The sequence below is a fragment of the Pelobates fuscus genome, chromosome 1 (genome assembly GCF_036172605.1).
Source record: "Pelobates fuscus isolate aPelFus1 chromosome 1, aPelFus1.pri, whole genome shotgun sequence".
Lineage (NCBI taxonomy): Eukaryota > Metazoa > Chordata > Amphibia > Anura > Pelobatidae > Pelobates > Pelobates fuscus.
The window spans coordinates 308,114,880-308,138,256 of record NC_086317.1 but is presented as its reverse complement, the minus strand read 5'-3'; the positions used below and the strand labels follow the sequence as shown (position 1 = coordinate 308,138,256).

General features: G+C 42.5%; 1 protein-coding gene across 1 annotated transcript in view; it reads right to left on the bottom strand.

Moving 5' to 3' along the window:
* Positions 1-6,009: 6,009 nt before the first annotated feature.
* The window catches only part of LOC134570688 (interleukin-1 receptor type 1-like), a 70,414-nt gene continuing 53,046 nt past the window's right edge, over positions 6,010-23,377 (bottom strand). The window contains exons 7-11 of the mRNA XM_063428664.1: positions 14,079-14,217; positions 12,181-12,314; positions 11,241-11,384; positions 10,890-11,051; positions 6,010-6,908 (exon numbers count right to left, since the gene is read on the bottom strand). Coding sequence (XP_063284734.1) covers positions 6,547-6,908; positions 10,890-11,051; positions 11,241-11,384; positions 12,181-12,314; positions 14,079-14,217 — 941 coding nt within the window. The 3' untranslated portion in view covers positions 6,010-6,546. The remainder of the gene's footprint in view (positions 6,909-10,889; positions 11,052-11,240; positions 11,385-12,180; positions 12,315-14,078; positions 14,218-23,377) is intronic.

Here is a 23,377-nt window from a genome sequence, read left to right as displayed (position 1 = left end):
CGAGCCGACAGCCGCTTCTCCGCATCTTCCGACTGCCGCGCCCGGATCCAAAATGGCGCTGACCGCGTGGTCGCGCCTAAACTCAGCTCCGCCCCCGATGTTTATACGGACGTGCGCGTGACGTCACGATGTCGACACGCACGTTCTGGGGTCAGAGGTCGCCCTCCGACCAATCAGACCTTTGAGAGGGATATTTAAATCCCTAGCTCACTCCAGTACCTTGCCCTGTCGTGGTTTCCTGTTCCTGGTTTCCTGAGAGTGCTTTATATTTGTGAATCTGATTTCCTGGTATCCTGATCTTGGCTTTTCCCTGGTTATTCTGAATTCTGGTTTTCCTGACTTGGCTTGTGTAAACGGTATTGTGTATTTTCTGGCTTCCTTTACCTCGGCTTTCCCTTTGACTATTCTCTGCCTCTAGCATATTAGTCCGGCCATTCTAAGGTCCGGTTTACGCTCTGTCCTTTTATTTTATTTTTCTTGTCTATGTATATGTTTACATAGTTTCTGCGTGCTGGACCACACTAGTAGTCGTGACACACAATGGGTTTGGAATGAAATTAACAAGATGTGCTTTAACTGCAGACTTTCAGCTTTAATTTGAGGGTATATACATCCAAATCAGGTGAACGGTGTAGGAATTACAACAGTTTGTATATGTGCCTCCCACTTTTTAAGGGACCAAAAGTAATGGGACAGATTAACAGTCATAAATCAAACTTTCACTTTTTAATACTTGGTTGCAAATCCTTTGCAGTCAATTACAGCCTGAAGTCTGGAACGCATAGACATCACCAGACGCTGGGTTTCATCCCTGGTGATGCTCTGCCAAGCCTCTACTACAACTGTCTTCAGTTCCTGCTTGTTCTTGGGGCATTTTCTCTTCAGTTTTGTCTTCATCAAGTGAAATGCATGCTCAATCGGATTCAGGTCAGATGATTGACTTGGCCTTTGCATAACATTCCACTTCTTTAACTTAAAAAACTCTTTGGTTGCTTTTGCAGTATGCTTTAGATTATTGTCCATCTGCTCTGTGAAGCGCCGTCCAATGAGTTCTTAAGCATTTGGCTGAATATGAGCAGATAATATTGCCCGAAACACTTCAGAATTCATCCTGCTGCTTTTGTCAGCAGTCACATCATCAATAAAAACCAAGAGAACCAGGTCCATTGGCAGCCATACATGCCCACGCCATGACACTACCACCACCATGCTTCACTGATGAGGTGGTATTCTTTGGATCATGAGCAGTTCCTTTCCTTCTCCATACTCTTCTCTTCCCATCACTCTGGTACAAGTTGATCTTGGTCTCATCTGTCCATAGGATGTTGTTCCAGAACTGTGAAGGCTTTTTTAGATGTTGTTTGGCAAACTCTAATCTGGCCTTCCTGTTTTTGAGGCTCACCAATGGTTTACATCTTGTGGTGAACCCTCTGTATTCACTCTGGTGAAGTCTTCTCTTGATTGTTGACTTTGACACACATACACCTACCTCCTGGAGAGTGTTCTTGATCTGGCCAACTGTTGTGAAGGGTGTTTCTTAACCAGGGAAAGAATTCTACGGTCCTCCACCACAGTTGTTTTCCGTGGTCTTCCCGGTCTTTTGGTGTTGTTGAGCTCACCGGTGCATTCTTTCTTTTAAGGATGTTCCAAACAGTTGATTTGGCCACACCTAATGTTTTTGCTCTCTCTCTCATGGGTTTGTTTTGTTTTTTCAGCCTAATGATGGCTTGCTTCACTGATAGTGACAGTTTTTTGGATCTCATATTGAGAGTTGACAGCAACAGATTCCAAATGCAAATAGCACACTTGAAATGAACTCTGAACCTTTTATCTGCTCCTTGTAAATGGGATAATGAGGGAATAACACACACCTGGCCATGGAACAGCTGAGCAGCCAATTGTCCCATTACTTTTGGTCCTTTGAAAAGTGGGAGGCACATATACAAACTGTTGTAATTCCTACACCGTTCACCTGATGTGGATGTAAATACCCTCACATTAAAGCTGAAAGTCTGCAGTTAAAGCACACCTTGTTCATTTCCTTTCAGATCCATTGTGTTGGTGTATAGAGCCAAAAATATTAGAATTGTGTCGATGTCCCAATATTTATGGACCTGACTGTATATATATATATAATAATACAATATAGCACTTATCTTAACCACAGAGCCGCAAAGAAAGAGGACTGGTGTTTTGTTATATAGACTGTGCTTGCATGTGATTGGTGGTTTCATTGTACCTGTTGTTCAGCGGTTTGTCAAGTTTGTTAGCACTGTGATACATTTTTCTCTGTTTTTGCTGCTATTTGATTAGTAAAGAAAGTTTAAGAATAATATGAGTCTCCTGTCTTCATTAAAACTATATTTGCGCCAGGTTTGTTACATTAATTAGACAAAGGTATAGTAACTGATAAAGCTCTACTCTTTTCAGACATATAGTTCTTCCTCTTCTCTTTATTTAAGCCTCTTAAATTGGAAGATCCTTTGGGACCCTATTCATCTCTTGCATTTGTCAACATTTACTTTGCCCATAAGACTGCACCAGTAAAACAAAAACAATACAAAATGAGAACAATTGATAAATATGATAAAACTTTATAAAAAAGTATACATTTTATGTAAACGAAAGTGATCAACAGCCCAGATTCAACAGATGCAGTCATTCTTTAATTTGGCTGCAGCCACTGAACACTTTCTGGAAAAGAAGGAACAGAGTGCAGACTGAAAGACTTGTATTGTGTTTCACATTATTGAAGAAAAAAACAAACAAACCACTTTTCGGCAGTTGTAGCATACTTGGGTTGTATGCATATCTGAAACAATTTGAGACTCATACTAAGCACTAGCACCATAAGCATCTTGCATCTTTGCAAAGTGCGTTGAGCTACTATACATATATGTTTGTGGTCAGAAACATATTAGTAATATATGTAAATCGGAATTTGTAAAAATTGTTGAGCTTACAAGACAGTTCATAAGGGCTGTTAACAAGACAGTAAAGTACACAGTGCTGTGTGAATTTTGTCCTTGACTGCTGACCTCCTTTAAACTAAAGTTACTGCTACCCCAACTCAAATGCCACTAACTACACAACACAAATCTTAGTAATAAATGAATAGCATTTTGGCTTCCCACCTAATAATTGACACAACTTAGCACTTCTTGCCAATGCATCCATACGCACATAACATACTGTCAACTGTCAACTGGAGGTTGTTAGCCCATCTCCCAATATGGCAAGTCTGTAATTACAATAAGCCCTCAACATCTAAGCATAGTTTACTGTTTCACTGCTACTTGGAGTGCTCTGTAACTCATCCTGGAGGGGGACAATTGCGTACTGAGTGCGTGATGACACTTTTCACCATGTCCACCATGTCACTCACTCAGGACCCAATTGTCCCAACTCCAGAAAGAGCTACACAGGACTCTAAATAGCAGTTAACCTGTAAACTGTGGTTGGATGTATAAGGCTTTCTGTAATTATGGCCTCCACTTAATGACAACTAAATATATATATTTTTTGGTATCATTTTACTAGTTGCATTGAATAAAGTATTGTACTCTCCATTGCTTCACTCTGAGAGAACAGCACGCGTGAGAGTACAGCATTGAGGTCTATGGGGGCTCCCACAAGACTGTGGGATTCTCTGTAGACAAAGCCAATTCCCTGCTTAGCTCTGCTAAGAGTCTAAGAAAGTCAGTTGGAGGATATATACAGAGACAAAGTAGTACCTATGACTGTGTTGCAAATTTTAGTAAGATTTCAACTCGGTCAAAATGAGTATTTCGGCGGGGCCGGGCCGCCGAGCTGAGCGGCAGCCATCCATGCCAGCTCCAGCTCAATGCCTCCAAAAACCCTAAATAAACGGACTCAAGTCCCCACCAAAAGCCGAGGCACAACAGGCCATCTGAAGGGGAAACACCCAGGGGCACGGCGGTGTGCCATATGCCAACCCAGCAGCGCACCCGGAGCAAGACGGCCTCATGAGGCCCAAACAACCGCGTGGTGAGCGGTAACAGCGGAAGAGACTGGGTGCCGGCCCGGCCCCGCTCCCCCCCCCCCAGGCCGGCGGGGGTGATTCCGGCCCACGAGTCAGACTTCCAGAGGCTGGAGAAGGAGACAGACATGGCAACAGGCCCCTTCCCACACAGGGACAAGCGGGCCACCACACATGTCACAGGAGGCCGCGCTGAGACGCCATGGCCCCCCCGCGATGAAGGACCCCGCGGATGGACCCCGCAGGGCGACAAACTGGTAGGCGGGGAGCCGGCCCAGACCCCTGGATTAGGTGGTGGATCCGGGGGAAATAGCCCCCAGCTCTGTGAGCCCTGTGGAGCCGGGCTGTGCGGGCCCCCCGGCGGACCGGTGGCCGGGGTGGCACACGCCGGCACCAAGTATGAGACCGGAGCAGGGCGAGGCGCAAAGGGGCTGGAGCCCAAATGAGGTTCTGCAGGAGCTGGGGAGGTGCAGGGGGCAGGTGATCCGCGGACTTTCAGGGGTGGGGACCACTGGAGAGCCATTGTCCCCGAGTGCCCACGGCGCAGTGGAGCCTCTCGCTGACAGGAGCACGCCTTGTGGGGAACTGAGGGGGGTTTGCCACGATGGAGGAGCCGGGTGGCCTCGGTTGTGGACTACCTGCCCACCGTCTATATACTAAGCCTGAAAAACAGATTTGCCAGAGAGAAGCCTAAACGAATGCCACCCGGGCAGCAGACAAAGCCAACACGGACAGCTCCCATATACCGGGCGACACAACGCCACCTCCAGCGAAGTGACTCACCCTCCTTTTACCTTTTGCTTTTATCCTGTTACTTTTTTCCTCCATTTTTCTTTTTTATGTGTTTTTTGCCTCCAGAGAATGTGAGACCAGTTATGCGTGTTATTTTAAGCTAGACAACAACGGTTACACAGCTGTCCAATAATACACATGTTGAGTACATACAGCTTATACCCTCCCTAATGCATATGCTCCTGCGAGGGCAACTACTTGCTCTACCATAAATCAGTTGGATGTTTGTGTTCTGACCTAGTAGCAAGAAAATGACGATTTGTTTTTAATTCCTACCATAAGCTATTCATGTTTAATACCCACAATTTAGAATTACAACAGACTAGACAATGCATATAGCATAATGTGCCTGTTACTATACTCTTTTTGGTTATACATGGGCGAGGTGGATCAATGAGCATCAGACCAGGCAGCAAGGCCTTAACGCTATGTTTTTTTATTCGCTGCTGAATGCAATTCCGATTATGGGTACATACTCCTAGTTGAGATTGAGCGGGGTAGCGCAGATCAACAAGCATCCGTCCTTAGCTTTTCATGATTTAATACTGCCTACTTAGCTGCCTAATTACTGCATTGTATGTTACTACGCCTCAGCAATCACACAAATCAACTAACACATAGCACCTGCACAAACCAGCTACTATACAGCACATACACAAACCAGCCAACTCAAAGCAACTACACAGACCAAATAACTCAAAACACCTGCACAAACCAGCTAACACACGGTAACTATCCAAACAGCTAACACAAAGCAACTATACAACCAACTAACACAAAGCACGTACACAAACCAACTAACACAAAGCACATACACAAACCAACTAACACAAAACACTTCTACGAACCAGCACACTCAGAGAATTACACAAACCAGGTAACACAGAACAACAGCACATACCGGCTCACATAAAGCAACCACATGAACTAGCCAACACAAGACGACTTCACAAGCATAACTTCGAACCACACCAGATAATATAAACACAAGACAAGAAGCTAGCATAACAAGGGTTACAAAACACACATGACTAAATATGAATCTGCTTGCTGTAAAACCAATGTCTCATTAATGTGCCTCTGCGCAGGCAACAGCTCGCGTACCCACACATGTATTGATAATTACGCCTCTGCGCAGGCACTTACCTGCTTAAATACGAATAAGTTTTCAACCGAAATTTATGTTGTGAAACCAATAAACATATTTAAAACAAAATGAGTATTTCATAAAGATTCTATCTTTATGAAATACTCATTTACTTGTAGGGACAAGGGGAAATGGGTGATAGTGCCAACCCATCAACATTGTGGTTATCACAAACCAGCAGGATACTGAAGATAGTCTGCTTTTTGTCCCACCAATAACTCTATATCCAGGTTTAGATTTAAAGGGCATCATTGTTTGCAACATGCATTTGTAATGTAATAGTCCCCCCAATATTTCAAAAATGCAAGTTGTCACCATAGCACGGTCTTGATCTCCTTGGAATTTTCCATACTATGGGTAGCAAACTGTGAAACACACAATAAAGGAACAGTGTTTTGTTCGTGTATTTATCCTATATGGTACATAATGCACTTAATTTATATATGACGAGCCAAGCTTCAAACAGTTAGTTTAAATGTTTTTTTGTTTTTTTTATAATTTCTGCACAAAGTGCGTTAGAAGTGCAGGTGTCATGTAGTATGCCATTGATAGAAAACTGTTCTTTTAACTGATCACTTTGTTTGAATTCTTCTTTACAGATTGAGTGCTACAACTTTTCAGACATTCTGTCATTTGAGTTTTTTGAAAGCCGATGCTGTTCTGGAGGCATCCGATATCGAATGTTTTTCCAGAACTTTGTTTTTGGGGAAAGTTCTGCCTCTGTGAATTCTCCTTTCCATCTGACCACACCTTGCTTTTGTTTGATGTATTTGATAGATTCTGGCATGTTTGAGTAATCTGAAATCTTTTCAATTTCAACCAAGATAACCTTAATTTTATTCCGGATAAGAGCATCGTACATTGCAATTTGTTGCTCAAAGTCATTCTCCAATCCACTAGAGGTGTTCCCTAAAACAAGGATAAGTCTTCTGCTTTTAGTAATAGCTTCATCTATAGCATCAACAGTGGCTGTGAAAATAAGGAAAGAAAGACATTAAAGTTTAGATTAAAAAAACAGACAGTAAAAAGGTTAGACTATTTTATTGTAATAAACATACTACAGGTACACAAGCTGTACAATCTTTGAGAATATGAACTAGGAAGTAAGATAACCAAGTTTACTGAGAAATGAAAAGGGTTGCAACACATGATGCATTTATTACATTTATTATGAGAAAATATATATATATTTTTTTTGTCAATCTCTTTTTATTGAAATTTTGTTTTTTCATACCCTTGCGGGTCAAGAATATTTGAAATGTACATCAAACATAATCATGAAAACATAGTATGGCATGAACAATAGCATGTAAACGAAATCATGTACTAGAGAATTTGGGCCTGCAATGGTATGTTATCGTGAGTGTGTGAATTGCCTCGGGAGAATGGGCGAGTAACCATAATATGTGTGTAGTAACCCTCTCGGGTTTGAGTTATGGCCTTCTTCTATGTGTACCCAGGGCCCTGGGGGGCCTGGGGGGGGGGGTACGTAGGTTTGGAGCGGTCGCTCCCTCTTGCCAGTGGGGGGAATGGGGTGAGCTAGGAGTGGCTCAAGGCCAGCAGATTGTGTGTAGTTATAACTGTGCAACGTAGAACATGTGTGTTAAAGTCTCTGTTATTGGAATCAGGCATCAGGAGTAGGTCGCTTGTCAATGGCTTGGTTGGGTGCGGGTATGCCCAAAGCGTGGCAGAATGTCGGGAACTCCTCAAGTGTGGAGATTTTGTGAACAGTTCCGTGTCTAGTGACCACCAGGAATCTGGGTGACCTCCAATGGTATTCTATCCCCGCTTCTCTGAGGGTGCTGGTGACTTGGTTCAGCGATCTGCGCCATTGTAGCGTGGCTCTGGTGAGGTCTTGGTAGATGTTAAGCTGTGCGCCTTCAAATGTGAGTGGCGTCTTGCCCCGGAGAGCAGTCATCAGGATTCTTTTGTCTTGGGAGGTAGCACAGCGGACAATCACGTCTCGGGCCAAGTTTGGGGCTGTCCTGCCCGAAGGTGGCAGGCGGTATATCCCATCCGTATTAAATTTCTTGGCCTGTGTAGGTGGCAGGATGGCGGCCACAAGGCGTCTCAGGTAGTGAGGTAATTCGTCTGAGGAGACGTCGTCTGGTACTCCTCTTATTTTTATGTGATTTCGCCTTGTCCTGTCGTCGAGGGCGATATAGTGGAGGGAGAGTGCTTGCTGTTGATTCTGGAGTGCCAGTACTGTGTCCTGCAAGGTGGTTAGTCCCTGTTTGATGTCAGTAACATTGTTCTCTGTGGTCTGAACCCTGACAGCTATAGCCTGCACGTCAGACTTAATGGCTTCTATGCTGGTCGCCAAGAGGTTTTTGATTTCCCCAATTTGGTGTTGGAAGTCCCGCTGGGTGACTGGGGCAGACCCATCAGTGGTTCCCCCTGGTGTAGGTACCTGTTCTGGGGGTTGGGCATGTGGGCTGGGACCCCTGTGTACCTTCATGGTGTCCTGCTCCGCTGTTCCCGCCATTGTGGCTGGCGGCCTGTGTTGTTGCAGCATGGTGCTGATATCCCTGGACCCTGAGGCAGTCTCCGGTGGGGGTTTCTGGGACCGGCGGCCCATTTCTGCCCAAGTGTGTAGGGGTGCCGTATGGGGATCGTCCCCTGCTGAGTCCTCAGGCTGATCGAGGCCGTCGAGGAATGCCGCCCAATCGAGGGCTGCAGCCGGCTTGTAGGCCGCAGGTCTGCGTTTCCGGCGGTTCACCCGTGCCGGGCACACAAACGGCATGGGAGGTGGTAGGGGAGAGTGCCAATGATGCCCCTGGTCAGGAGTGGGTGAGTTGGGGGTGTTAATCCCCACTTGTCGGGATTTTTGCGGGTTGCGGTCGGGAGCTGTGCTGAGGTGCGACCGCTCCGGCTCGTGGTCAGGCTCCGCCCCCCATATATATTTTTTAATTTTATTTTGAATATGGGCAGTCTGGGGCAAATATCTCCATAGGGTGATTTTTTTAGGATGAAATGTGAAGAGAAGCAGATTACATGGGAAGTTCACTATTTTCCTATTGAACAAGGTATAATATGGAAAACAGATGGAGCAGTCACAATCAAAGATGGTAGAAGAACAACACTCAGCATCCAGCCTTTTGCCTTCTTGAGTTGTTAAGATAGCCACTTTAAGTCAATAGCACCTAAATATTATATTATAGACAGGGCCGGCCTTACGACTTTAGGCTCCCTGTGCGAAGAACACCGGAGAGGTTGGGAGAAGTTATAGTCAGACACACCGTTACAGTCACACACAGGCAGACAGTCACAGACACAGGCAGGCAGTCACCAACAGTTACAGTGATTTACACACAGTCAGACAGTCACATGCACAGGCATAGTCATATGCAAAGGCAGAAAGTCACACACACACAGTCACACACAAAGGCAGACAGTCACACACAGTTACAGTTACAGACACACAGGCAGAGAGTCACAGGCACAGTCACACACACAGGCAGACAGTCACACACACACAGTTACAGTCACACAGGAAGTAGGTCACACACACACAGTTACAGTCACACAAACAGGCAGACAGTCACACACACAGGCACAGTCATATACAAAGGCAGACAGTCACACACACATGCAGACATTCACAAAGGCAGTTAGTCACACACACAGTTACAGTCACACAAACAGGTAGACAGTCACACACAGTTACAGTCACACAGGCAGACAGTCACACATAATTACCTCTTTCAATTATGGGCTGTAAGGGAAGAGTGGAGGCAGAGCAGCTCCTGGAGTCCGGTAAGTTGTTGCAGCTCATGGAGTTGTAGGGGCAGCAGGGACTCTTTTCTGCTTCCCCTTCCTGTGCAGCATCAGCTTCTGGGCCTGTTAAGCTCTGCCCCTGCTATCATTTTAGCTCTGCCTCCCCTGCTCAGTAAGCCCCGCCACCACCGCTCGGTAAGCCCCGCCGGCCTGATATTTCATTAGATAGTCCCAGGTGGAGAATAATGAAAATCTCCACCGGACTCCTGTTTAGAACCCAATTCACACCCGGCCATGTGCGAGCTGTGTCTGCCGCATGGCGCCCCCTGTTGCCATGGATCCCTGTGAGGCAGCACAACACGCACACCCTTAAGGCCAGCACAGATAATGGACACCTAAAGGGACACTTTAGTCACCAGAACCACTAAAGCTTAATGTAGTGGTTCTGGTTTCAATAGCCTGTCTCTGCGGGCTTTTTAATGTAAAGATGGCCTTTACAGTGTTTACATTGGTGTCTAGTAACACTTCTGGTGGCAGTTACTCAGACCACCACTAGAGGAGCTTCCTAGTCCAGTGTACACCTCTGGCATTCAGTGTCTCCATGCTCTGCCTGTAGAGATGCACTGATTCAATGCATCTCTATGAGGAGATGCTGATTGGGGCAGTGTGATATTTTTGCACAACAGTCTCCCAATGCTTTCCTACAGGGTATGAATAAAGGTGAGAAGGGCATTTTTGACAAAACATTGGGGGGGTGCTGTTTATTTATTTTTTTTGGTATTAGGATCCTATCTCATAACATTGTACCATTGTGTGCGCACTGCTTCTGGTAAGTAATACTGTTGCTGTTGTTGTTTTTTTTGCTTTTGTATTTTTCATTATGCACACTGTCTTCTGTTGTTTTCCTTTGTAAACAGATAGGTATTATAATTATCTCTTTATTGAAAAAAAAAAAAACTTCCTGTATTAATTATCTCGTGTTTATGATTTTTGCATTATTATATTATTTTATTTTTGGATTATTAAAGTCTATTAATATTTTACATTGCGTGCTCCTGTGTAGCATTTTTTGCTTTTGTTTTCCAAGTAACACTTACAGTAGTTACATAGAGTGTTTGTAGAACAACTTAACAATGTGACTAAATAATGATGTAACACAGGCCTAGCTCCCATCTGTCATTTTTCAGTTAGTGATTCTATAAACTCAATTGCTTGGTAACTCATAATGCTCACCTTGTCCTGGTATATCATCGCGGCCAAATATGAAGAGCCGGTAAGAACATTGCCTCTCCAAAACCTCAGGTAGAACTTTTAATACAAAGACACCCATGGTAACGGAGCTGGTTCCTTTTGTATCTTTTGGATACATAATGTAAGCATCATAGAACTTCCCATCTAAAAAAGAAAATGTATAAATAAAAATTATTTTTTTATTTTGTATGGTATTATCAGAAAAGAAGGGTGGGTCTGTTCTAGGCTGGTATGTCTCTTATAATATTTTAATATACCCATTTTGGCAATTACAACTTGCAAGTCACAACACTTTTTACGTTCTTAAATTCTAGTAATAAGTAATAAATGTACCTTTCAGATTTGCTTTTGAGGGACAGATGCTGCGACAAAAAAGAACAATGTCCACCTTGAACATCTTCAATATTATTAAAAGGATAATGACGACGCACACCAGTGATACAAAAAATGCAATCAAGAATCCCTGGAAATTGGGATCTGTAAGCAACAAGACACAAATGTAATAAATTGCTTGTTGAAAGAAAACATGTTTCAAACTTTAATCAGTGGCAAAAAAGAATAATGACATGGATAGCATGTCAGAATCAATTAGTTTAATACATATACTGTATATATATATATATACATAACATAACTAGAGCGCATTGCTATCTCCAAAGATGGCAATCAGAGCAGATGAGTGAGCATGTACAACATCTATCTACTCCTCCCCCATAAATACCTATGTTGCATCCCACAATTTTCAGAGAATGGGAGCCAACATTCCGGGACTTGTGGACGTAGAGAGCCATTCACATTCCTATTGCAGGCATAGGACTGTACACAAAGCAGAGAATAACTGTAGAGCTGCAGTACTACCACTCACCCAGGATTTTCACACATGTTTAGTCATAGAATTTGAATGATTGCACTTGGCCATACATTGTGTGTGTATTCATAGTAGAGTTCAGTTTCAAATGCATTATGGAATTTTACAACTAGAACATTTTTTTTTTAAGAAAAAAAATAGTTTGTTTAAATCCTTTGATTGTGCTGGATCTTTTAGCTGATGTGTGCCCTGACAATTAAAAGCATGAGTAACAAAATCCTAGCAAAAGTGGAAGTGCTTCAAATTGGGTTTTTGCATTCTTTTGGATCAATGGCAAAAACAAATGTGGGAAAGACTAAACTTAATGCATTCATGACTCGTTTCAGCTATGTAATTACGTAACAGTTAGCATGTTACATATAGATCATTAAGCAGGTATATAAAACAAATAAATTGACAACTTACCTGGATGCTTAAGCATAACATAGGCTTTAATATTTGCCTCATTATAGACTGTACAAAAAAATTTCCTGTTATAGTCAATTTCTTTAACTTCTGTAAAGTTAAGCTCAACGACAGACAATTCTGGAGATTTTTGGCTAAAATACAAAGTGAATAAATAGTAAACTATAAAATAATGAACTGCTCACAGCTTATCAAATGCGTAACATATTACGGTGGAGGAATTAAACGTAGTTGACCTGTAGATTTTAGGAATTAACATTATTTTAGACAATATATGAGGCACACTGATTCATTTTCTCACTTCACTAAATTTGGTTTATTGGTGCTATTTATACTTTATTTATGTAAAACTTAACCACGAATGGGTCCACAATAGGGAATATGCCTAAAAAATAGGGACACTTGGGAGGCATGCAATTTAAGTGCCTGGTTCTGTTTTGTGACAACACAAACTCAATGAGTCACATTCATTAAGAATGTCAGGTTATGTATTTATGCACTTCACAAGTATTAATAAAAATAAAAATAAATCACTGGTGCCAAAATCATAAACCCGTGCTGCTAACACAACTACTTTTTTATTGTTATTAGGAAAAAAAATAATCTATATAAAACAAATTCAAAGAAAAACCCAACTACTGAACTACTAGCTGTTGCTGAAACTAACAGGGTTATTCACTTTAGTGATTAACCCTGTAAATACACGTTTATTGGAACATTCATTTAACCCCTTAAGGACATATGACATGTGTGACAAGTCATGATTCCCTTTTATTGCAGAAGTTTTGTCCTTAAGGGGTTAATTTTCGGTTCTACCAGCAAATGTAAATTCAACTCCCATGGTTATTTACTAAAGTAAAAATTCAAAGTAAATTTAAAATGAATCAGAAATTTTAGGTTTAAAAAAGCCAAACTGGAAACATGCTCTAAATCAATTTATTTGTTGCAGTTTCAGTTTGGCTATTCTGACCTTAAATTTGGAATTCAAATAGTGAATAATGACATAATGACATAGTGAATTCACTATTGTGAATAAGCCCGACACAGCTAGTCATAATTCCCAGCAGTGTCAAACAAAGCAATTGAAACTCAAAGGGACATAGTAGTCACCATAACAACTGTAGCTTATTGAAGCAGTTATCGTGTAAAGATCATGCCTCTGAAGTCTCACTGCCATTTAGAAGTTAAATCACTTTTGTTTCTGTTTATGCAGTCCTTGCCACATTTCCCCTTATTGTGACTGACAATGCTTGCATGAAAACAAAATGGTATCAATTTTCAATTGGATGTAACTTACTTTTATATCCTGCTCTGTAAATTTATTTACATATAGGAGGCTCTATCAGATGACTTTTTAGGGGAAATGTTTAGGAAGGCTGTGCAAGTCACATACAGGGGCACTCAGTAAATAGTAAAAAAAATAATTGAAAATAAATAAATACAATTTTTAAAAGATTGACCCCTAGCCTCGCTACCTCTCCCTCCCCATGTACTTACCGATCGCTGCCGTTCCCCCCGCCGGCGATCGGTCATCTTCTTTGGGGGGACTCTCTAATTTAAGAAAATAATGGTATCTTTAGAAAGACCATTTAATGACGGTATATAGCATGTGTGGGTACAGTAAATGAGTAAGAGGAAAATTACAGCTAAACACAAACACAGCAGAAATTTAAAAAGAGCCCTTGTACTTAACGGTAAGAAAATTGAAAAATGGTCTGGTCACTATGGGGTTAAAAGCCTGCATGTGTTCATTAAGGTTTATCTACTAATCAGAAATGTTTATATTTTTTTTTGTATTTGTGTGTGTGGAGTGTCTTTTTAGTGAAAATACCACATACCTTTTTGTTGGTTTGCGCTATGCAAGGAATTAAAAATAAATTAAACTACAATATACTTACTATGGTGCACCAGTTATAACCCTTTCATCAAAGCCATCATACATTTCAATTGATTGGTTATCAAACGTCCAATATATTATGTCTACATCAAAAAACTTTTTTTTGGACTGCACTTCACAGACAAGGCTCAGTGGGGATCCTACAATACAAAATGTGTTAAAGTTTTTTTAAAAAAAATGCAAAGTATTATATACAAACACACACATACAAACAAAAAAAACGACATCACTGATCCAATATAATGAACTGAAAATAATATACAGATTTTTTTAATATAAAATTTTTGCCTTTTATTTATGGTGAGCATTCTTGTGTGTGAATGTGTGTCTCTGTTTCTGTGGGCATGTGTACAGGGACGGTGCTACCTGTTAGGCGGACTAGGCAGCTGCCTAGGGCGCCCCTTGGGAAGGGGCGCCGCCAGGAGCGCCGGCCCCCCTCATGCTGAAGCCGCCCGAGCGCTCTGCAGAGAGCCTCAGGCGGCTGCAGCTTTGAGCTCCCTCCTGTCACTCCCTCACTGTAGCGTGGCCGAGCTCTGTATGGTCCACGGGTACAGGGAGCATCTGTCTCCTGTACCCGGCCGGACTAACAGGAAGTGAACACTGAGTGTGCACTTCCTGTTAGTCCGGCCGGGTACAGGAAATAAAAGCTCCCTGTACCCGGCCGGACCATACAGAGCTCGGCCACGCTACAACAGAGGTAGGGGAGGGGGGGATAGATAGTAACTGACAGGGAGGGAGGGGGAAGAAAGTAACTGACAGGGAGGGGGGGGAGAAAGTAACTGACAGGGAGGGAGGGGGGAGAAAGTAACTGACAGGGAGAGAGGGAGGGGGGGAGAAAGTAACTGACAGGGAGTGGGGGGAAGAAAGTAACTGACAGGGAGGGGGGAGAAAGTAACTGACAGGGAGGGAGGGGGGAGAAAGTAACTGACAGGGATGGGGGGAAGAAAGTAACTGACAGGGAGGGAGTGTTGCGGTCACCGGCCCGCCGAGCCTCACGGCCGTGCCCGACCGGCACGACCGTACCGACTACACGAGCTTACCTGCTCGTCGGCAAGCCGGGAACCGCGCACTCACTTCTTCCGGGCATCACGCCCGAATCCAATATGGCGCCGATCACGTGGTCGCGTCTATGGATAGCCCCGCCCCCGAGAGTTATACCAACGTGTGCGTGACGTCACGACGTCAACGCACACGCATGTTTTGGGGTCAGAGGTCGCCCTCTGACCAATCATAGCCTAGAGAGGGGTATTTAAACCCCTAGCTTTTCCCAGAACTTTGCCCTGTCGTGGTTTCAGTTTCCTGATTTCCTGAGAGTGCTATTTCCGTGTTTCTGATTTCCTGGTATCCTGATCCCTGGCGTTTCCCTGATTATTCTGATCTCTGGTTTCCCTGACTTGTTTTATCGGTATTGAGTATTTTCTGGCTTCCTTGACCTCGGCTTTCCCTTTGACCATTCTCTGTCTCTAGCGTATTAGTCCGGCCATTCTAAGGTCCGGTTTACGCTCTATCCTGTTTTTTTCCTTTTCTTACTTATGTATATGTTTACATAGTTTCTGCGTGCTGGACCACATAGTTAGCCGTGACATTACGACAGGGCCATGGATCCTGCAGAACTATGCAAACATATGATCGCCTGTGAAAATAGGGTGGAGGATATGGACCACAGGTTAGACCAATTTGCCCAGGCATTTCAGACCTTGCTCCAGAGGACTGCCTATTTAGAGGTCCCTCCTGTACCACCTGTGATTCCGCCACCTGTAGTGAATTTGTGAATTTTTTCACTTTCTGTGAATTTGGCAAGAGAATATGAACGGAGCAATTTGGTCCCTCTAGACCACCGTCTCCCGTCAGAACTAAATGATGACGTCGACGTTCTCGTGACTTCAATGAAAGGTTTGGGCGCCCTATTTAAAAGCCCTTCTCGTAACGATCACGTTCCCCTTGAAAAGCCGCCTTACCGGCGAAACGCGCGTCGGGGTTTTTCTGGTCCTTCCCAGCACTATACCCTCTGCACTTGCAGCACTTGCAGCCTATCTTTTGGGATATTCCGATTACTATTTACGATCAGATAGGTTGTGGGTACGTCGGGAGGGAGACCGAGGTTGTAACCATATATACTAATCGTGGTTATAACATTGCCTGCGTTTGTTTAGCGCACGGACGTCAGCTGATATATATCTGACAGTACATTATTTTTTTGTTAACATCTTATTGTTTAGACGCTAGCTAGCCAGTTGTTTCTAAAGGGAGGTGCCCTTGAAGACACAGTTATTGTTTGAGGATTTAGTGCCTCTCTTCTCCTTTTTACCTCTTTTTCCTGCAGTTAGTTTTCCTACCTGGTAGGTGCCCTTGAAGGCACAGATACTTCTTTATCTGCTTCTTTTCTTCACTGATATTTGGGTTTACACATTACTTACAGACCAGTGTAGATGTCCTCTCAGGAATAGAATATACCACTACTATAGCTCGCAGTCTAGTATAACTCTAAGACATTATTCAGACAGCACTCGGTTTCTATTGTTGACTTCAGTCACACACAATATCTGTTACAGCCTGATAAACTGCAACAAAATACTACTGATCGTAACAGCAGTGTGATTGCAACAACGTTTCACTTTATTATAATCGTGACTTAAGTGCCGTCTGTCTCTATTTTTAAACCTTATATTTCTGCATAGTATCTCTGTATGCCCCTGTATGTATCTATACAGACGGTGTAAGAGTTGATGTGTGAAATATTCACGTTGTATCTTGTTCACCAATAAATTTTTATTATTTTTTTGTATATATATGTATAACTTCTAGGCAGTGTTCCATCCTCTCTTGTTCCCAATCAATCTCTACTTAGGGTTAACCCCTTCACTGCCCTGATACTCTCTACATTAGGCTCTTACTTTGTAAAACTTTCAAACACAGGTTTTAATACCTACCCTTGTTAATAGCCATCACTGAAGTGCCAGTTTTAATGACTGACCTCCTGGATAAATTGTCAGATCCGGCCATAAATCTAGATGACATTCAGAATGTCTTCTCAATAAATCCTCTAACGAACTGTGCTAACAACACTGATATTAATGATGCGTTCTTCGAAATACAAAAACTATACCAACAACACATCAGGAGCTTCTGGGAATTAACGAGTCTAAACCAATATATCCAACAGAAGTTGGTCCCTAGGGGTCTCCGACCAGATATTCTCCTCCCAGATAAAATTCAAACGGAGGAACAACAAAACAAATGGAATGCCATTCTGTTGGACTGTTCTGCTAGATTAATGACCTTTTTGGTCAAACTAGAAACTATACATCTAGAGGAAACCAAGACCAATTTGCAAAATGAGATTGTACAAATAAAAAGGTTCAAAACGGATAACCTCTTTTCACCGATGGAAACAAAACTACAAAAAAATATTGAACATTTTAGACAGAATATAAAAATTAAAAAACACACCAAATTCCAAAGAGACTATAACGACTTTAAACAGGGTGAAATTTTCCGTAAAAAACGTAAAACATGGAGATATACCAGCAGCCAGAGAGGCTCTACATCCGCAGATACAGACTGGTCAGACTCTGATATAAGCTCTTCCAGGTCTAGACAAAGACAATACAATAAGAGTGTGCATAGCAACGACCCAATTCCAGGTCATTCACCCACTAGGGGCATCCTTAGGAGCACTGACAAATCAGTTGCATTTCTAGATGCCCCTATTTCCTCTGAGAACACAAACTCCACTGTCTCTAAGACTTTTTTAGGACAGGATCTCCCTCGAGAACAGAGGGGGCGTTTGAGGGACAGGGATCGCTGGGCGTACAAGCGACAAGGACGGGGTCAGAGATCTTGACGTCTAACAGGATCATCAATCTCTCTGATTTCCCATTAAAACCACGCCACATCTTTCTGTTAAATAAAGGCCTCACTTTTGTACCTACTCCGGGTTACAATAAATTTGAATGGTCAAAGGACATCAATCTATTTGGCAGGAAATTAGCACTAAATTTAATGCATTCCAAAAAGGATGCACTAATGGCAAATGACCTTGGTTTAAGCTTGGAGGATTTTGAAGCCTCAAAAATATTGACAGGATTACTTGAGGAACAGAATCCTTCCAGACCTCTGACAAAACTAAAACCTCATAGTTGGTTTACCCCCAACTTGAAGGATACTCCACACGTAGATCTGTTTGTAGAAATGACCACTAGCGATTTACAAAAAATGCAATTTGAACGCCCACTGGACAATAATTTGTTGATTATGGAACGGAAAGCCCTTAAAGAATTGACAATGTTGGATAACGTTGTCATAAAACCAGCAGATAAAGGGGGCAACATTGTTTTACTCAATCGTGATATGTACATTGGCATGTGCATGACACACCTTGATGACGAACTAAACTATAGTGTTCTCCCTGCGGATCCCACTGAGAAGTACATTAAAGACTTACTTACTCACTAAAGCGCTAGATAATAAAATTATCAATATAGAGGAATACAAGTACCTACTACCGCACAAACATCCAACGGTAGCAACTCTATATTGCTTACCGAAAGTACATAAGGACATCAGAACACCCCCAGGGAGACCAATCATATCAGGCAACAACTGTCTGACCGAGCGAGCCAGCAAGTTCGTCAACTAAATCCTACATCCATTTGTTATAGACCTACCATCCTACATACAGGACACCAAGTCCACATTACTGATTCTGGAAGGGCTTCAGGTACCACCGTATACCTTACTAGCGAGCTTGGATGTTGTATCCTTATATAGTAATATCCCGCATAATGTAGGTATACAAGCATGTCGCTCATTTCTTGAATCAGTATCATACGATGAAGCACAGATCTCCTTTATTGTGTCTCTATTGGAATTCATCTTGACCCATAACTACCTTATATTCAACGGCAAATATTATTTGCAAGAGACCGGCACTGCGATGGGTACGACTTGTGCCCCCACCTATGCAAATCTCATCCTAGGGTGGTGGGAGGATAAGGTATGGAAGGATCCAAAATACAGTCTGTACCACAAATACATCCTAAAGTGGTACAGATATATCGATGATATGCTTATACTCTGGACAGGTTCGGTTAAAATATTTGAAGATTTTGTTAAAACTCTGAATGACAATACAATTAACCTGTCACTTACACATATCATTGATGAAAAAGAATTGATCTTTCTTGACCTAAAGATTCTCTTGATGGAGGATGGTACTATCCAAACTGAACTCTTCAGAAAGCTAACTTCAACAAATAGCCTCCTCCATTGGGAGAGTCACCACCCTTATAGGTTGAAAGCATCAATCCCATACGGACAATATCTGAGAGCGAGGAGAAACTGCTCGGAGGACTCGGCATATTACCAAGAATGCCAATCTCTGAAACTCCGCTTCAAGGCCCTGGGATATCCGAATAAAGTTCTCAAAAAGGCATACCAACGGGCCAGTGGGACCAACAGACTGGAAAGCTTAAAAACTACACGCCCAAAAACTAGTTCTTTGACCCCGAGATGCATTGCCACTTTTGATAGTGGCTGGGGTCAAATGATACAGACCTTCTCCAATCACTGGCCCATCCTTGTATACAACCCTATTTTGAGTAAATCACTACCAAACTATCCATCCATTACGGCCCGGCGGTCTAGGAATTTGAAAGATCTCCTAGTTCACAGTTTTTTGGCTCCTACTCTAACTGAGCCTAATTGGCTCACAACCACGAAGGGAACATACAGGTGTGGCCATTGTAAAGCCTGCCCGTTTATAACCCCTTCAAAATCTACGACATCCACGCAATCAAAAATTATCATTAAAACCAATGCACTGGTCAATTGCAGTACCACTCGGCTAATATATCTGATCACGTGTAAATGTGGCATTCAGTATATTGGCAAAACCATCCAACCTTTTCGTCGAAGGATCCTCCAGCACATTAATTCTGTAAAGAACACTATCACGCCTACTCCTGTGGCAAGGCATGTCATAAATTTCCATCATGGCAATACTGACAATTTAAGATTCCAGGCTATTGAGAAACTGACTTTTAACCCTAGAAAAGGGAACTTCAACCAGCAGTTACTTCGGAAAGAATCAAAATGGATATATTCCTTTAGAACCCTCGCCCCACAGGGACTCAACGAGGAGTTCAACTATACACCCTTTATACACTAATAATATACCTTTATTTAGTTCCCATATTTAATAATCCTCTCGGTCGTCTTTACTGGCATATCTTGATCATACTATATGCATTCAGTACATTTTCCAGTATATTCATTCTAATCTTCAATGACCATCTGATTATCAATACTCCTTTCAATCACAACACAGTGCAGAAAGTGTCAACACCAAGAACGTCTACTAATTTATTAAATTGCACTAACATGCTCTACACTGTACATCTGTTAAGAAACTTTGTTTTACATACTCTCATTGTAAAACTGCATTTGAACATGAGGAAATACCTTTAGTGTTCTCTGCATGTGAGTTCAGTACTGACCATTATGTCAATGGTCCATCGGTACACTATACTTTCCTCTATATAACAAATAGGACTTTCTTTACATTGTCTTGGTCCTCATCAAAGAGGTTTTCCCATGATAAAACGATTTCCCTATGTGCATACATAGGAATGTCATATTATATACGAATTTCTCTCCCCCCGTCATTCAAACGCATCATCTGTCGTATGGGGTGCTATTCACTATTATACATAGAGGGAATATGAATTTATCAATCGGTGTAGGAGCTATATACACATTACCAGCAACATAATCTGTAAACACTATACAAGTGGTATAATTTAGCTCTTATATACAACTTTTTAACACATGCACTTTACTATGCACATGCATCTGAATTATCAAACACAATTGAGTAGTAAGGAATCCTTGTTCATATTCTGATCGGGCACTATATGTTTATTACATAACTGTTTAACCTCATTTTAGGCATGCCACGGACTTTATACATGCCACGGGATCCTGTACACCATGTATCTATTCAGTGGATACATGACGTTTTTGCACTTTCTGTGAATTTGGCAAGAGAATATGAACGGAGCAATTTGGTCCCTCTAGACCACCGTCTCCCGTCAGAACTAAATGATGACGTCGACGTTCTCGTGACTTCAATGAAAGGTTTGGGCGCCCTATTTAAAAGCCCTTCTCGTAACGATCACGTTCCCCTTGAAAAGCCGCCTTACCGGCGAAACGCGCGTCGGGGTTTTTCTGGTCCTTCCCAGCACTATACCCTCTGCACTTGCAGCACTTGCAGCCTATCTTTTGGGATATTCCGATTACTATTTACGATCAGATAGGTTGTGGGTACGTCGGGAGGGAGACCGAGGTTGTAACCACATATACTAATCGTGGTTATAACATTGCCTGCGTTTGTTTAGCGCACGGACGTCAGCTGATATATATCTGACAGTACATTATTTTTTTGTTAACATCTTATTGTTTAGACGCTAGCTAGCCAGTTGTTTCTAAAGGGAGGTGCCCTTGAAGGCACAGTTATTGTTTGAGGATTTAGTGCCTCTCTTCTCCTTTTTACCTCTTTTTCCTGCAGTTAGTTTTCCTACCTGGTAGGTGCCCTTGAAGGCACAGATACTTCTTTATCTGCTTCTTTTCTTCACTGATATTTGGGTTTACACATTACTTACAGACCAGTGTAGATGTCCAGGAATAGAATATACCACTACTATAGCTCGCAGTCTAGTATAACTCTAAGACATTATTCAGACAGCACTCGGTTTCTATTGTTGACTTCAGTCACACACAATATCTGTTACAGCCTGATAAACTGCAACAAAATACTACTGATCGTAACAGCAGTGTGATTGCAACAACGTTTCACTTTATTATAATCGTGACTTAAGTGCCGTCTGTCTCTATTTTTAAACCTTATATTTCTGCATAGTATCTCTGTATGCCCCTGTATGTATCTATACAGACGGTGTAAGAGTTGATGTGTGAAATATTCACGTTGTATCTTGTTCACCAATAAATTTTTATTATTTTTTTTTGTATATATATGTATAACTTCTAGGCAGTGTTCCATCCTCTCTTGTTCCCAATCGCCACCTGTAGTGGTTCCCGTACCACATAAACCACCGTCCATAACCCTGTCACCTCCCCCTCGTTATGGAGGTGATTCTAAAGAATTCAGAGGTTTTTTAAACCAAATTGAATACCACTTTGAGGCCTCCCCAGGTTCATTCCCAACAGATAGATCAAAAATAGGCTATCTGATGAACCAATTAACCGGAAAAGCCTTAACCTGGGCTAACCCCTTATGGGAAAGTGGTGACGCAGTAGCCCGTGATTACAGTGCCTTTCTCACAGCTTTTAAGGCTACGTTTGAACCTAAAGGCAGGGAGAAGAACGCTGCCAAAGCCCTTATGAGAATAAAGCAAGGCAGTCGTTCTGTAGCCGATTATGCCATAGAGTTCAGGACATTGGCGTCTGAGGTTGATTGGACTAATAGTGGTCTGGTGGCTGCTTTCTCTGAAGGTCTAGCTGAGAGTATACAAGATGAGACCGCAGCTAGAGACCTTCCGGTTAATCTTAATGAGTTTATTGCCTACATGATAGACATTGATAACCGGCTCAGAGAGAGAGAGAAAAACAAACAACGTAACAAACGTTCTAATTTGTCCATAGCCCCTCGTTTCTCTAACCCAGTGGTGAGTAGCCAAGCGCCTCTTCCAGAACCTGAACCCATGCAATTGGGTAGCGCTTAACTCACTGAGGCAGAGAGACAACACAGACGTAACGAGGGGTTATGTATGTATTGTGGCAAGAAGGGACATCTAAGATCGTCATGCCCGGTTCGGCCGGAAAACTTGCACACCTAAGGCACCTACGGGGACCGACCTTAGGTGTGATGTATATGTCCCCTAAATTGACTAAGAACCGTTTCCTTGTCAAAGTTACCTTGTCTTTTAAGAAGACTACTATCCAGTGTGAGGCTATGATTGACTCTGGGGCAGCAGAGAATTTCCTAGACGAAGAGTTCTCTGCTAAACATCTCCTGCCCTTAAGACAAAAAGAGAAACCTATAGCAGTCGAGGCCATTGATGGAAGGCCTCTTTCCCAGCCTTTCATCACACACGAAACTCTGCCAATCACTGTCTCAGTGGGTATTCTCCACTCTGAAGAAATGACCTTTCAAATCATATCTTCCCCTACATGTCCGATAATACTCGGTTTCCCTTGGCTCCTGAAACACAATCCACGTTTGGATTGGATTGAAGGAGAGATTGTGAGTTGGGGTGAGAGATGCAAAGGTGTGTGCTTGAA